This window comes from Populus euphratica, unplaced genomic scaffold (genome assembly GCF_000495115.2).
Source record: "Populus euphratica unplaced genomic scaffold, PopEup_1.0 scaffold1516.1, whole genome shotgun sequence".
NCBI classification, from domain to species: domain Eukaryota; kingdom Viridiplantae; phylum Streptophyta; class Magnoliopsida; order Malpighiales; family Salicaceae; genus Populus; species Populus euphratica.
The window spans coordinates 30,121-45,473 of NW_011501374.1; the positions used below are offsets into that span (position 1 = coordinate 30,121).

A 15,353-nucleotide genomic window follows, 5' to 3' on the forward strand; every position below is an offset into this window, starting at 1 on the left:
CAAGATCAATTTGCTATGTATTGGAATCTTAAGTGGTTAATTAAAGAGAAATTATGATACTAAATGTTGTATTAACCATCCTAGCGGGCTAGATTGGGTCCTCAATTTGATTAAGCGAGTCAAGAGATTCGGGGAAAGGGGTTTTGCCAAAGACCACCATATCTTCATGCTTAAATGAAGATTGACAACAATAACTCATTGGCATACTCCTTAAAATAGGCAAAGAGTGAATATTTGGAACAGTTAATTAGTTATTATGTAATCTAATTGGGATTGATTTTGGATAATAGATTATCAATGTGGATTCTTGTCATGTCTCTGCTAACATCAACAGACTGCAGGGATAATCTGTGGTTTCCCCGAGAGTTTTGACAAGAGAAATTAAAAAAATAAATAATAAGTGTTAGTTGGCCATTAAGAAAATACAGGAACAGATTCTTTTCGAAGTTATAACTTTTGTCTTTTGTGGATAAGAAATAAGATATCAAATAATCCAAAATAAATAAATAATAACAATTGAAAATCAACAAATGATTTCTATCTATATGTTTATTTATATACTGAGAAATTTAAACTATTTTAATGCATGATGTGCAGAGAACATTTTGTAGCCCTTGATCTGCATTTTCAGTCCACGATCATACTGCGAAGGTGCACATATTAAGGCCTCGTGTAGTGAAGATCGCACAAGTATTTTTGACGAGCATACTCTTTTCTTACTTTCTTTCTTTTTCCCCTCTTGATAAATATTTTTATTTTACAAGTTGAGTTTATATAATCTAGAGATTGGTAAGGGCCAAAAATACGAAGTCATGTTTTCTATATATATATATATATATATATATGAATGAAGTACGGTTTAAGGCAAATTATACTGTTAAACAAGAAAATAAAAAGGAATAGGAATAGAAAAGGCCTTGATTCCAGTCAAAATGAAGGGGGGTAACCCCATCGCATCTTGACCACAAAAGTAAGAATTTAATTTTTCTTATGATACCTTTTCACTCTCTATGTATTATATTAATTCCTAAGTAAGTTTAGAGCTTTCAAATCTATTTTTTATATTATAAAGGTAATTTATTTTTGAGGGATATCGTACCAATTGAACTTCGAGGTTTTTATCAATAGATTTGAAGTTCAAATTCTAAAAAAAAATGAAGTGAGATTTATAAATATTAAGAAAGTATATCCTATTATATGGTTTATGGTTCGTTCAATAAAAAAAGAAATCTTAAATAAAAAATCACTTAAACAAAATAATTATGAAGGTAAGCTATGCTACTATGTCATTGACTCTTATATATATATATATATATAATTGTTCAATGATAAATGATATTTTCAAAATTAATTTACATGTTAATCAAGACTATAATTAATTTTTTCTGAATAATTTCAAAAATACTTCATTAGCACCTATTGAAAGAAATTTAATATTTTTTATGATATTTATGATTTTAATTACATTTGTAAGAGAATCCAAAATCCTCTAAATGTAATTAAACTAATTTTAAAAAAAGTTAACAATTCCTCGACGATACACCAGTCTCATGGTTTGAATCCAGAAAGTCAAGAAAGAATGCATAGCTACTTTATTAGCAAGGCAATTCCTTGAAGTTACTCTTACATTTTTTTTATGACTTAAGCATACTTATAAGAGATTTTAAAAGTCTCTAATTACAATTAAACTAATTGCTGTTCCTTCCTCAACCATATACAAACAAAGTGATTTGTTAAAAATAGATGAATGAACATGGTCCCATCACTACAATAGTCAACACCCTTATTTAAGTTATATATATGTATATATATATATATATGTATGTATCATTTTGCATTTGCGTGTAGTTTTTGCTCAGAAAACTACATGTATTCGTACCTCCACATAATTATTTTAAGTATATATCATAAGCAGTAAATCTCTCTCAATAATTAAATATTAATAATTATAATAAATCCCATCATTATTATTTATTTTCACCCCCTTTTTTAAAAACCTCAGCCGCCCAGAATAGCCATTCATATTGCACCCCCCCTCTCTCCATCGAGAGCGAAAAGAATCTCTTTCTCTTTCACAAATATACAGTAACACACTAACCCCATCATCATCCTTAGCAAGAACACAGGAAAAAAAATGAAGTCTTCCTATCTTCTCTTCCTCTTGTTAACTGTCCTTCAGCCTTCACTCTCTCTTCTTTCTTTCTTGCTCTTTATAATATAATTATATATATATATATATATAGAGAGAGAGAGAGAGAGAGGACGAGGCAACCCTAGCTAGTAAACAAAACCATATATTTGTTCATTTTGAAGACATGACTCTTGAAGACTCTCTAAGAACTCTGTCTTTAGACTACCTTAATCTTCTAATCAATGGCCAAGCTTTCTCTGATGTAACTTTCAGCGTAGAGGGTCGGTTAGTTCATGCTCACAGGTGTATTTTAGCAGCAAGAAGTTTGTTTTTCAGGAAGTATTTTTGTGGACCTGACCCACCATCTGGGTTAGACCCATCTGGATCAAGGATAAACCTGGTTGGATCACCAGGTTCAAGGTCTAATGTGATACCAGTTAACTCTGTGGGGTATGAAGTGTTCTTGTTGCTCTTACAGTTCTTGTATAGTGGACAAGTCTCTATTGTGCCACAAAAACATGAGCCAAGGCCTAATTGTGGCGAGAGAGGGTGTTGGCATACACATTGCACCTCAGCCGTTGATCTTGCTCTTGACACTCTTGCTGCCGCTAGATACTTTGGTGTCGAACAGCTTGCAATGCTCACTCAGGTCTTTCTTCCTTGTAGTCAGTCATATATAGCAGCTCGTTATGATCATTTCAAGATTTTCTTTCTCTCTTCACTTCTTCTCCCTTTGTCTCCTCTCTTTTCTTTCAAAATCTTGATGAGTGTGTAGATTAGTACTCTTATGTTTTTCCTTTGGTTTTGGTTTTTGGGAAGTGGGAAGGCGTTTTTGTGTTGGGTTTTTTTATTTTTCTTTTTTTTTTGTTGTTGTGAGGGAGATTTTACTATCCCATGATCAAGTGGCTGAGGCGTTGTGTCTTGTGTGATATTTCAATTGGTTTCTACCTAGCTAACGTTCAGTTGCAGTTGAGTTTGATCCCACGCTCATTTATAGTGCTTTATATTCAAGCACTAAGTCGCTTGACATTTTCTTTTGTAGTTGGAGATGGTAATTCATTAATTGTTTCAATTTTCTCTTAACAGTTTTTGTGGGCTTTTCTTCTACTTTTCATCTCATTAACTTCTGTTCTTTCTGCTGTTGATATATAGTTATCAAACACTATAGCACTATTTTCATTTAAGTCAAATGTTGATTTTGTCCATGTTAGATAAGAGTTTTTTCTTGATTTCATGTATCATTTTTGGTTGCTGGAGTTGAGATTTTCAATCTTTGTGCTGTACATATAGCTGTGACTTTCTAAATTTAGTTCTTCATCTCCAGTCTTGTCTTCCACAGTATGCTCACTCACCAAATCTATGCCAAACAAGCACTTTCCCCATTTGGTTATAAGATTGTGAAAAAGAGATGGACAGGATAAACAAAATTTTTACATGAAACATCCCATCATACACGAAAACAGGATGGACTCAATGCAATTGATCGTAAAGAAAAATTTTCCATTTGCAGCTAAATCCATTTACCAATGCTAATTATTATTCCCTTGTTTTCTGTTCCTCAGAAGCAATTGGCTAGCATGGTAGATAAGGCCTCAATTGAGGATGTGATGAAGGTTCTTATAGCTTCAAGAAAGCAAGATATGCACCAACTTTGGACTACTTGCTCCCATCTTGTGGCCAAATCAGGCCTACCACCAGAAGTCCTAGCTAAACACCTTCCAATTGATGTTGTGGCCAAAATTGAAGAACTACGACTCAAATCATCCATTGCTCGTAGATCATTAATGCCTCACCATCACCACCATCTCCACGATCTTACTGCAGCTGCTGATCTTGAGGACCAAAAAATTCGAGGAATGAAAAGGGCATTAGACTCATCTGATGTTGAACTAGTTAAGCTTATGGTAATGGGAGAAGGCCTCAATCTCAATGAAGCATTGGCTTTGCATTATGCTGTTGAGAATTGTAGCCGAGAAGTGGTCAAAGCCTTGCTTGAACTTGGTGCAGCTGATGTTAACTATCCGGCAGGACCCGCAGGGAAAACCCCACTTCACATTGCAGCAGAAATGGTGTCACCGGATATGGTCTCAGTACTTCTTGATCACCATGCTGACCCTAATGTTAGAACCGTCGATGGAATCACCCCTCTTGACATTCTTCGAACACTAACCTCAGATTTCTTGTTCAAGGGGGCAGTCCCGGGTCTAGTTCACATTGAGCCCAACAAGCTAAGGCTGTGTCTTGAGCTTGTCCAATCCGCAGCTTCGGTTCTTTCACGTGAAGAAGGGAGTGTGAATGCAACTACTTCAAATCCTATTTATCCACCAATGAGTGATGAACATAATAGTAGCCATAGCAGCCAGAGAGACCATCATGCAATGAGTCGACATGATCCAACAATGTACCGCCATCACTCTCATGACTTCTAGTTCAGCCTACCTAAGCTCTCTCTTTATAATTATGTAGCAGTGGTGGAGGATCAGGAGAGTTAGGCAAGTAAAATGCTTCATGAAAGTTCATGAAGATTATTATTGGATTATATTTATATAACGCCCCCCCCCCCCCCCCCCCCCCCCCCCGGCCATCAATCTTCAATCACTTCTTTCACTTGTTGCCTTTTGTTTTTTGTTCTCTTTCTCTCTGTTCTGTTTGGGGTGTTTCTTTTGGTTTTTGTAGGCTTTCAATGATTCATCATATGAGAAGTGCAGTTTCATTGGAGATGGGATACATCTTTTCTGATCTATCATAGGGATGAGAGACAAGGAGAATCTGAGTTTTTGCTCTCTTGAGGAGAAAGAGACGCAGGTCAATCTTTTCAAACCTGGCCTGTCAACTCCTTTGTATTTATTGATAGTATCTAATATCATGGTCTATTTATCGTGCCCTTTTATTTTCTTGTTCCTTCCTTCCCCCCCAATCACCTAAACATTATATATATATAGTAAATTAAGAAAAAAAATTAACTGACCCATGCTAACCCCCCCCCCCCCCCCCCCAAATCACCTAGACATAATATATATATATATAGTAAATTAAGAAAAAAAATTAACTGACCCATGCTAACATTTAATTACACAATAAGAGTCATTTAAAATATAGCTAGGAAACGTAAATTACAAGGGAGATTTTGGTGTCTAATATTGATGGTGGGGTTTCTTTAGTTCATCATAGGCTTTGTTTGGACTTGGATGATATATATTATAATGGGGGAAATGAGCTGTCCCTTTTCTCTTTCACGTTTCTTTTCTAAGCATTCATGGGCTTTCGAGAAAGCTTGATTGGATGCAGTTTTGTCTTAATTAATATTTAGAAGAAAATCATGTGGTCATGTACACATTGATTGGTTGTCCTCCATGAATGCAGCATCGAGTGTGACTACACAGGACAGCTTAATATATTCGTATTATCTAATTTAGGATTCCCTTCAGGTAATCCTCTTTTTTGTCCCCCTTGCCTTATTTGGTCTCTTGTAGTAACTCCTAGAGACTTACAGCTAAAACCCTAGATGGTTTTAATATACTAGTTTCTAAACTAATGGGTATGTTGTTCCCTTGCTGATCATCCTTGACGTCTACTCTATTTTCTTGCAGTCTTGGGATTCCTTCAGCCCCTCCTTTTTTTTAAGCCAGTTGCGTGCTATAAACCTTGCGCTTACTTCCTAGCCAGACCTCCCTCTTTTGAATGCTGTCCACTACTTATTTCAAAGTTATTTCTTATATTCAAGTGTTCTTTGATGTGGAATTTGTCATAAAAGTTAAATCAGCACTTGTTAGCCACTCATTATTCTTTGTTAGAATAGTCAAAAATCAAAATGCATGTTTCCCAGCCAATGAAGCTTCATGCCTGTTCTAGCACTTAAGAGTTTTACCCCCCAATTAGGGATTTTCGTAGATGAATCGACCATGTGATGGAACATATTAGAAAAGGAGAATTTTCTGCAATCTTCTTTAACCTACTTTAAATTTGCCTTTCATAATGTTGTGGCAACATGTGGATGGTATATTCTAGCATCTCAGTGGTCTCAAAGGTCAGCTTGATTTTGCTAGTAGATTTTGATCTTCTGAGGCAACGTCATGAACATTATCTGCTTTCAACTTGCTCATGATGATAAGTTTTTTAGTGGCTCCTCTTTTATTTGTAAAAGACCTGATAACATTCTTTTCTTAGTTTAATTATAGATGACCTAGCTACTACGTGAGTGACTTAATGTAATTTTCAGCACTATATCTATACTCCTTATTGACGTTTATATTTAGATAGATAGCCTTAATGAAATTATGTGGAATTCTGAAGAAAATATTTGAGCATCAGGAATGGGGCATGCATGGTGAAACATTTAATGTGAATTTATTCAAACAGGAAAATAGGCAAAGCAATCTCCTGCCAAAGTTCTTCTGTTTTGCGTGTTTGCTGAGAGTGTCATAACAATTTGCTGACCATATGCAAGTCCCAGTCCCTAGTTTTTTTTTTTTTAGCGCATTTGTCAAGAGAAATGTAAATGGATTCAAATGGATAGAAATGTGAGATTTCAATGGTATATAATATTCCTATGTTTGGCATGGAAGGGGTCATCAGATTTTTATTCAAATCTGAGTCTCAACAGAAGGCATCTTGGGGCAATAGAGATTATCTTCGCCTTCTTGCCTTTTACTCTCACAGCAGAAGATATAGCCTTTAGCCATTCTATCGCAAGTACACTGTCAATTCCCACATTTGTTTATACAGAATTCTAGGATGATTTTATTTAGCATAGCATTTTGCTATTAGCATCAAAGGGTTGACAATTGAATCTTTCTTCTTAATGGCTGAAAATTAGAGTGTCTTGGTTGCTTCTTGTTTCATTTGAAATCCATAGTTAATTTACTCTAATTCATTTATAATTTTCTTTACTAAAAAAAAAGACAATGTATACATCTCTTCCTAGTTCAATCTAGTTCCCATTATTTTTATGTGGCTAGCTCTAGCTCGGACTTGGATTCATATGATATTGATTATAAAGGCTTATAAAATTAGGTTTTTTTTCTGATTAAAAAAAAGAAAGACCTATAGTTAACATGACAATCAAAATCTTGTTTTTTTAAGTGTAATATTATATTAAAAGGCATCAAGATCTGGTAGGAAAAACATAAAGAACATAGAAAATCTGCTTACTGTTCAAGTTTAACAAATCTATAAAATGAAATGATCAATAAACCAAGAAATCGAAAATAACAAAAAATAGTTAAAAAATATAAAATTGATATAAAAAATAACAAAATAACTACTAAAAAATGCAAATCTGATGATACACCAGGATGAATTGCCAAGTGTACCTTAATTTAAATTTGAATTAAATTAAATTCTTTCTATCTTTTTTTTAACCAAAATAAAATTTGATAATCATTTGCATCAACCATTCATAGACTTCCCAGAGATCAACCTTTAGCATCTTAATAAGTAAAGAAACAGGATTGCACATCACACTAAAACACACCACAGTAAAACAGAAAAATTAGACAAAAGCAAAAAAAACACTCTAAACTTGTAATATCCATGAAATTGAATATATATCTTTGTAGACATGAAGTGTTGAATATATGTTACTATATATATGTTCACAGGAATAAGGAATGATTCACCTTTAAATGTCAACTTATTATCTTCATGGAATTAATTAAAATCATCATTGTATTTGTTATTAGGTTAAGGTTGTCTTGAAGTCTTATCTAATTTTATGTAATATTAAGAAAAACATCATTTTTGGTCTTTTGATTGAAGTCTTAGTTAGAAATTTCACTAGACAAGCTTGAATCCTTTAAGAAATTCTAAATGTAACAGGAACTGTACTAACTAATTAGATCTCCCATTTGCTTTGTTTTTTTTTTTTTTCTTTTCTTTTCAGGTCCCTTGTATTCTTTCTTAATTTTTAGTTTCATTTACTTAATGTGAAAAAAATTAAGAAGAATATCATGCCAAATAGTCTTAGAGAATCTTCATGAGGTTTGAATGCATTGATGATGGCCAAAAAACATTATTGATATTCTGTCGGGTTTAGCAGGACCCGATTGTAAGGATTGTCATATGAAACATTGGAGTGGAGTGAGGATCGATGTTTTTGATATTCAAATGTTGATGAACATACGAATGGCAGTAAGGGTGTGCTCTCTCCTTGGTTACTGGGAACTCAAGGCAGAGTTAATTTTCATGAATGGTTCATATATCGATGTAAAAAGTCTGGTTTTGATTGGACTAAAGAGATCCTCACCAAGACAAGTTGGCCCAAAAAAACTATTTGTTTGTTAAAAAACAAAAACATAAGGCTAATTAAATTGGGAGTAAATGACCAATTAATTGCTACACAACCAAAGCATGAATATTAGAGAGATGGGTTTATAACTAGTGATTATGGCGGTCGTAGCACTGTGATGTTACTCTCATCGATAGTAGTTTTTTTTTTTTAATGCAAATGCTATTTATAAACCACGATCTCAAGTTAATTAATCTTTAATTCCACATCTTCAACCATGATTATTCTTAAGAAACAAAAATCCCTATGCGATGGCATGTGCTGTCCAAATTTGAAAGATAATTAATCTAAATATTCACTCAGTGGAAGATAAAATAAGAATAAATAAATAAAAAAAGAAGGAAAAGGTACGATTTACTATTCATCCACTTTCAACACAGATGGGGTACACGGCTTGAGCTCACACAAATCACATATTTCTTTCAACCAATCTTGACTTTATTTTTAATAGGCTATAATTACTTCTTATTAACTCTTTGCAGCCGGTTAGGTAATTCACTTCACACTCTTTACTCCAATCGAAGTAAAAATAAAAACAAGCTGTTGATTTTCCTCCTCAAAAAAGGAAAACAAAAGGTAAAAATATTTTTTTTCGTATGTTTCAAGTCATTGGAGGGATCGAAGCTCAGAGATAGAGAGATATGGAAAGCAGGAGGGTAAAACAATTCAATTCATATTGGTTTAATTTGATTGATTGATGTTCATAGAAGTCTTTACTTGTACGAGTGAAATTCATTTTGAGAATACCAGGTCTCTTTCCTTTTCAACTGAAAAGGAGATGAATTTTCTGGCTTTGGTTAGTGAAATTACGTGTTCTTAATTTATGTACTATCTGCCCTTCTTACTTTGTGAATACGCACTCTTCTTTTTTCTTCATCACGAGAATACATACTACTAATTTTGACTATATTTTCTTAAAGTAAGGAACCCATCATGGATGGACAGGCACTAGTTCTATAAGAATGCTACAAAATTATGGTCGGTAGATCATGAGCCAAAATTCAAATACAAGTTGTTGAGATGGGTGTTTGGATTATATTTTTAAAAAATTTAAATTTTAGTTTTAGCTTCAAATTAGTTTTTTTATTGTGTTTTTAAATCATATTAATATGCTAAGATAAAAAAATTAAAAATATATTATTTTAATATATTTTTAAATAAAAATATTTTAAATATCAATCTCTACAACCCTGAATATAAAATTGTGTTTCATGATACTGTATTGCATAATATAAACAGTTTTTTTTTGTTTTTTTTTCAAATAAAATTCTCTATTTTTACTTTATTTAACTTTGAAAGTGAATATTTAGCTTGAAAAAATACAATATTTGGACCTAATTATTATATAAACCTAATTCATTGTCTAAGGTTGTGGACCAAATAAATAAAATTATTTTATTTTATCAATATCATTGTGCCATTAAATGTGATTTATAGAAATTTTATTGAACATAGTAGGTGAACTAGTTTCGCTTAATAATTTCTCTACAAGAAAGGTTATTTTCTATGCAAATATTTGAATAAATAATCTTCTTCTCTCCCCATTTTTTTTAGTAGGTTCCCAAAACCACTCCATTTCAACATGTATATATGTTTTTGTGGTTCAACATGATCACCTCCAACGTAGACATTAACATGAAGCAATTATTGAAAACTGACAAATGTTTGCTCATTATACATGTTGAGTATCGTATATGGATTTGGCGTAAGCCATGGTTACTCTCATTGTCAATGAAAACACCTTTCCTTTATGTCAATTCTTTCTAGGTAGCTAGCTAGCTATAATCTTCCTGAATTATTCTCGAATTGATAGAAAACAAAAGATAATGTTATACAAGATATCAAGGATGAGAAAGAAAACAATTGGCATAAAACGCAGAGGAATTTATTTAAGGTTTTTAAAAAATAAATAAATAAAGAAGAAGAAGAAAAGAATTCCATTTTGTTGAAAAGCAAATGGAGACTTTTCTGTCTCTGTTACCATTCATCTAAATTCTCCTCTCCTTTCTTCTTCCACTCCTCTCTCTGAAGCTCTATGAGCAAACCACCTGATTTTAAAACCAGCTTTATTGATTGTTTTATGCGCTTATGTAGATGGATCCAAAGAAAACAGTATGATCTAATTAGATGCATGATAGACATCTGACATCAACTGATTTTAAGCACCATCTTATGCCTACCATGCATCTTAATTAGAGTTCATAAAGGGAAAGCAATAGGATCATTAGCAAGCTGGTAGGAAATTATGGGTACGGGTTTATGTACTCAAAGAAAGCAATAATGATGCATAAAAGTTCAAGAATAAGAAGAAAATATACAGTGATTAAACTGTGTACTAAGTTTCCTGAGGTCCCATTTGCTAGCTCAACAATCATGGCAAACAATATTCTGATTCAAGTTATGTGGCAGTATTTTGAGTTCTTTTGAGGGAAATCTCTGCCAAATTATGTCATTCTCTATGTTAAATTGATGAAAAGAATTTAATTGAAAGCAAATGCTGGAGGATTAATGATGACTGAACAAAAAGTTGTCAGTAGAGACCAATAAAACAATAGTGAAGCATGTAACATATTGCACTTATTTATAGTGGCCATGAAAAACTTTTAATAGTTGAATTATTTTTTCTTTAGATACCAGTAAGTTTCCGCACATCAAATCATGGGTAATTAATACTTTAAAATTTGGTTTTAGACATGAATATGGGTCATCTTATCACTTAATCGTGGATCTGATACAGTTGGTTATATAAATAATTTTATAAAAATATTTATAAATAGATGCATGATTAAGTTTAAGACGGAGATTTGAATTTTGCAGAATAATAAATTTAATGAAATAACTTGTAACTTTGTATATAACTATTAGATCATATTTAAATTTTATCAAGTCCAATTATATAATAATTCAACTAGCAGTTGGTTAATATGGATGATTTTCAAATTAGAGAAGGTGTTGCTATAATTTTTAAAAAAACTTTTAATTTGTTTAAACTCTTTGTTGTTTTTCTTTTATTCTAGAGATTCCAAGTGTGTAGATTGGTGTTTAGATTATTTTAAGGAGTTGCCAACTACTCATATCTAGACCTGTGTATCCATAAAAAAATTAAGAAAATTCTTCAGATGATTCCTTAAATTCTAACCTAAGATGATAACAGGGAGAAAATAACTCAATACAATACCCTAATTTATGTCTTAAGAATTTTTTTTCCAAACGTTAATGATAGCATGCTGCTTTCTAGCGATCGAGACCCCAACGCTGATGGAACAGCGGACAAGAAAAATGAAGATAACTGAAAAGGCATATCCATTGAAAGAAAGCCAAAATGGGGGGACAATATTGCAGTAAGCACTCCAATCATGTTGAAGAGCACATATTATTTTCCAAAAGCCCCATAAATATTGATTGGGACACACGAACGAACGTTTTCCTGATGGATGTGGAAGTGCAAATCCTTCATTGCTAGCCCAGTCAGCATCACAATAATGCAGAACTACTTTGTTTTAGAGCAATATGGAAACAAAACTATCATGCAGCCCCTTTGGAAAACAGTGATTAGATTTTCTTTCATGGAAGATAACCCACCAATTCTCAGTTAAATTTCACTTCAATTTCTTGTGTAGCCGAAGCCCATGATGCAGTCTGAAGCACGAAAAAATATGCACCAAGCTAGGGTCTTGCATCCCATGTTTATCAGGAACAATAACACTTTGGATCAGTCCATAATTCCAAGTCAAGACCATCGGCACAAGAGTCCAGCTGCCTGTCTCAGTTGCATCCAACCCAACATTTTCAAGGGCTAGGGCCTTGGAATGATGAACCAGGTGATTGATGATGCAAACTCTCATGTGCACAGGAATTGAGAATTAATTTGAATAATCAAGGAGATGCTTGCATATATACGCGGCGTGTTTCACGATTTATTAATTTGAATAATCAAAGAGATGCTAGCATATATACACGGCGTGTTTCACGATTTATTAATTTGAATAATCAAGGAGATGCCAGCATATGTGCGATGGAAAGACAACCAATGATTTAGCCATGGCTTCAGTACCTATGCTTGTTTACATTCAAGTGCTATGTTGCAAGTGATTTTTTTTTAATTTCTTTTTAAATGTAACAAAAAAATATTTATGCTATCGAGAGAATTATTTATTATTATTATATCTTATATAATACATTAATTTTAAAATTTATTGACTTATTTTATTATCTAATTTAAATTTAAAATTAAATTATAAAAGAGTTGCTTTAACATAACACATTCTATTTTGTTGATTCAAAAATAACTTGACTAAATAGTAAAAAATTCTGAGAATAAAGTTGAGGAAAGAATAATGAAATTAACATAAAAGTATATTTTAATTCAATTCATTGTCTAACCAAAATCTAAAATTAAACAATATTAAAATTATTTTAATATGAACCAATCAACTTGTTCACTCTTAAAGCAACCTGGAAAATTAATATAAAAAATTAAAAAAATCAAATTGAAAAGAAAAAAAAAGCCTCCCAACTTAATTTATTATTTGGTTTAGGTGTAAAATTAAATAGGATAAAAAATAATTTAATATAATTAAGTAAACTTAACCGGTTAGTAAAAAAAAAAACAACAACAACAACACAACCAATCCTATTGGGCAAAGTAAAAGTTGGTCATGGAATCCTACTCTAAAAAACTCAAAAGTCAATTTTTCATGAGAAGCACATTAGTATTTTAATTTTTTTAAATAAAAAATATTATATATAAATAGAAAGTTCCAATTTTTCTTTTTGAAACTTTAGTTTTTGAAATATTAGAATATTACTCTGTTTTGTAACAAAAAAAGGAAAGAAAGAATATTACTCTGTTTCTAACTATTTCTAAGATTTTCAATTATCCATATTTTTATATTTTGGTTCTAACCACAACGGTAGCCATAAAAACTAGAGCTAACGTCACAGACTCACAGCCAAAACCCCAGCAAACTATCTAAGCTAAACGTAAAATCTTTACCTTTTGAATGTCAAAAGAGATGAGCTCCGATGAATTAGCACGGTGAAAGAAGCAAGGAAAATAGTGATTTACAGCTTTTGACAAGGGTCTCTGCACTGACCTAAGTAGAAATGATTTACTCCTGTTGTAAACCTTCGCAAGATTGTCAACACCGTCTTCTTCCGGTGTTGAGTATGAAGAATAGAAAGGACGAATATTTTCTTTGAAGAAAGAATCACAGAATAGAGTTCCCAGTCCTCATTCTCTTAGGATTAGGAGCCAAGTAAAGAGCCCATTATCCATGGCTTTTTGTTGTTCGTATTCTCATGAGCTGGAAAAACGGTGTTCGTCATCAATTTAGATGCTTCGTCTTTTCATTCCAGCATATTTTTCTGGAGAGTAGAAAGTGGGAACTTACTTGACTACCCTGTTTTATTGCATAAGGCAATGCATGGGTCTATAAATATAACCAGCTGATAAATCTCCATAAAGGATCTTTGCGTGCTCGAGACATCAGTTGCTCAGGGAGACAGAAACAGACTCGAGCTTCCTTTGTTTTTGTTCCAAAATGCGTCTCACGGAGAGTCAAGATAAAAGACCTCCATCAGGTTTTGCCATCTCTATTTCTAGATTTCCTTTCATTAGAAACTCTTGAAAACTAAATTCTCTTTCTTGTTCATAGGATACCCAACTGAAACTCCCACCTCCGGGAAGAAATGCTGCCCTCGCAAAAAAAAGCAGAGACAAAGCTTCATCAAGAGACTGTAAGTAAAGCAAGCTGATCTGGGAAGTCAAGTATTCCTCAATTTGCTTTTGTATAAGCAACATTGCAAAAAATATAGATGCTTAATCGATTCTGACAATGCCTTAAACGAGAGTCAATTATTCTCTACTCCCTAAGTTTTCAGCGCAGTTCTTCGTATTTTAAAAACTTGCAGCTCAGTTTCTTGACTCGTGTTGAGCTCTATCTTGTTAAAACATCTTTTGGTTGGTTCTTAATCCCAAATGCACCGTTTGACGATTTAAATTATTAGATAAAAACCCGCACCAGAAGTTTTTATAGAAAAAACAACAAGCTTTTCATAAAGATGGCGTCAACGAAAGTCAAACGACTAATTATGTTATAGATTTTCAAATATCTTTGAAATATAGAGGACTAAGTTACAACGGTGTTCATAACTTGTGGATTAAAGAATAATGTATTTTTAAACTATTAGCAAATACTAAAAAGTGTGGGTTTTCACTGTAAACCAAGATACAAAACATTGTGAATGGCGATTTTTTTTTTTCAATTTAAGCTTTATAGAACAAAATTAATGGCCAATTGTCTACCATTTATTGTTACATGGTATAATTTTTTTATATATATAAAAAAAGAACCAAAGTATCAAACACGATAAAATAACATGGTTGAATTAGAGTTTTCATGAAGAAAATTATTTTTTGTCTACTCCTTTTCTCATTCTTCTATAATAGTCCCTTTAATTTTTGAAAGTTTTGTTTTGGTCAAAAACTTTAATTTTTTTATTTTTAATTCCTGATTTGAAAGAGAAAATAGAGTTTTTAGAAAATAAAAAATAAGAAATAAAGTTGACAATTGATCATAATATAACCACAATAAATATCATTTTTGGTATTACTAAATTACATCCAATGAGAGAAGTTCCATCACGGTGTTTTTCCCTTTAAATTGCTGAAAATGAAGATCAAGCTTGAGAGGATTTTGTTTAAAATTTGATTTTATGCTTTTGGATGAATTCTGAAGAGTTTTAAATTGGTTTATTAATATTATACGGATGTTTTCATGTGTTAATAACTTAAAATATGTTGAAATTGGGTTATAGGGTTCAAAATATCTATTCCATTTTTTTAGTCACATCTCCGGTAGTCGAAAACAAGGTGTCCAGAAGACACATTGTTTATCTTAATATCATCCACCCATTTTATTTTGATAAAAATAA

At 32.4% G+C, this 15,353-nt stretch overlaps 1 protein-coding gene and 1 long non-coding RNA gene across 4 annotated transcripts; both read left to right on the top strand.

Moving 5' to 3' along the window:
* Positions 1–1,811: 1,811 nt before the first annotated feature.
* LOC105117782 (regulatory protein NPR5-like) lies at positions 1,812–8,185 on the top strand. Of its 3 annotated transcripts, none has more exons than XM_011015543.1 (3): positions 1,812–1,820; positions 2,252–2,780; positions 3,694–5,021. In XM_011015543.1, the coding sequence occupies exons 2-3, from the start codon at positions 2,316–2,318 to the stop codon at positions 4,558–4,560; spliced, it is 1,332 nt and encodes a 443-aa protein (XP_011013845.1). In that variant the 5' UTR covers positions 1,812–1,820; positions 2,252–2,315; the 3' UTR covers positions 4,561–5,021. The 3 variants fall into 3 exon arrangements, 2 of the variants coding, with proteins under 2 accessions (XP_011013845.1, XP_011013844.1); XR_840810.1 differs by lacking the exon at positions 1,812–1,820 and adding an exon at positions 8,169–8,185 and having other exon boundaries at positions 2,019–2,780; positions 3,694–4,936; XM_011015542.1 differs by lacking the exon at positions 1,812–1,820 and having other exon boundaries at positions 2,019–2,780.
* Positions 8,186–13,808: 5,623 nt separating this feature from the next.
* LOC105117784 (uncharacterized) lies at positions 13,809–14,249 on the top strand. The gene is made up of 2 exons (XR_840811.1): positions 13,809–14,000; positions 14,075–14,249. It is a non-coding gene; the product is annotated as an uncharacterized LOC105117784 (long non-coding RNA).
* The last annotated feature ends 1,104 nt before the right edge of the window (positions 14,250–15,353 follow it).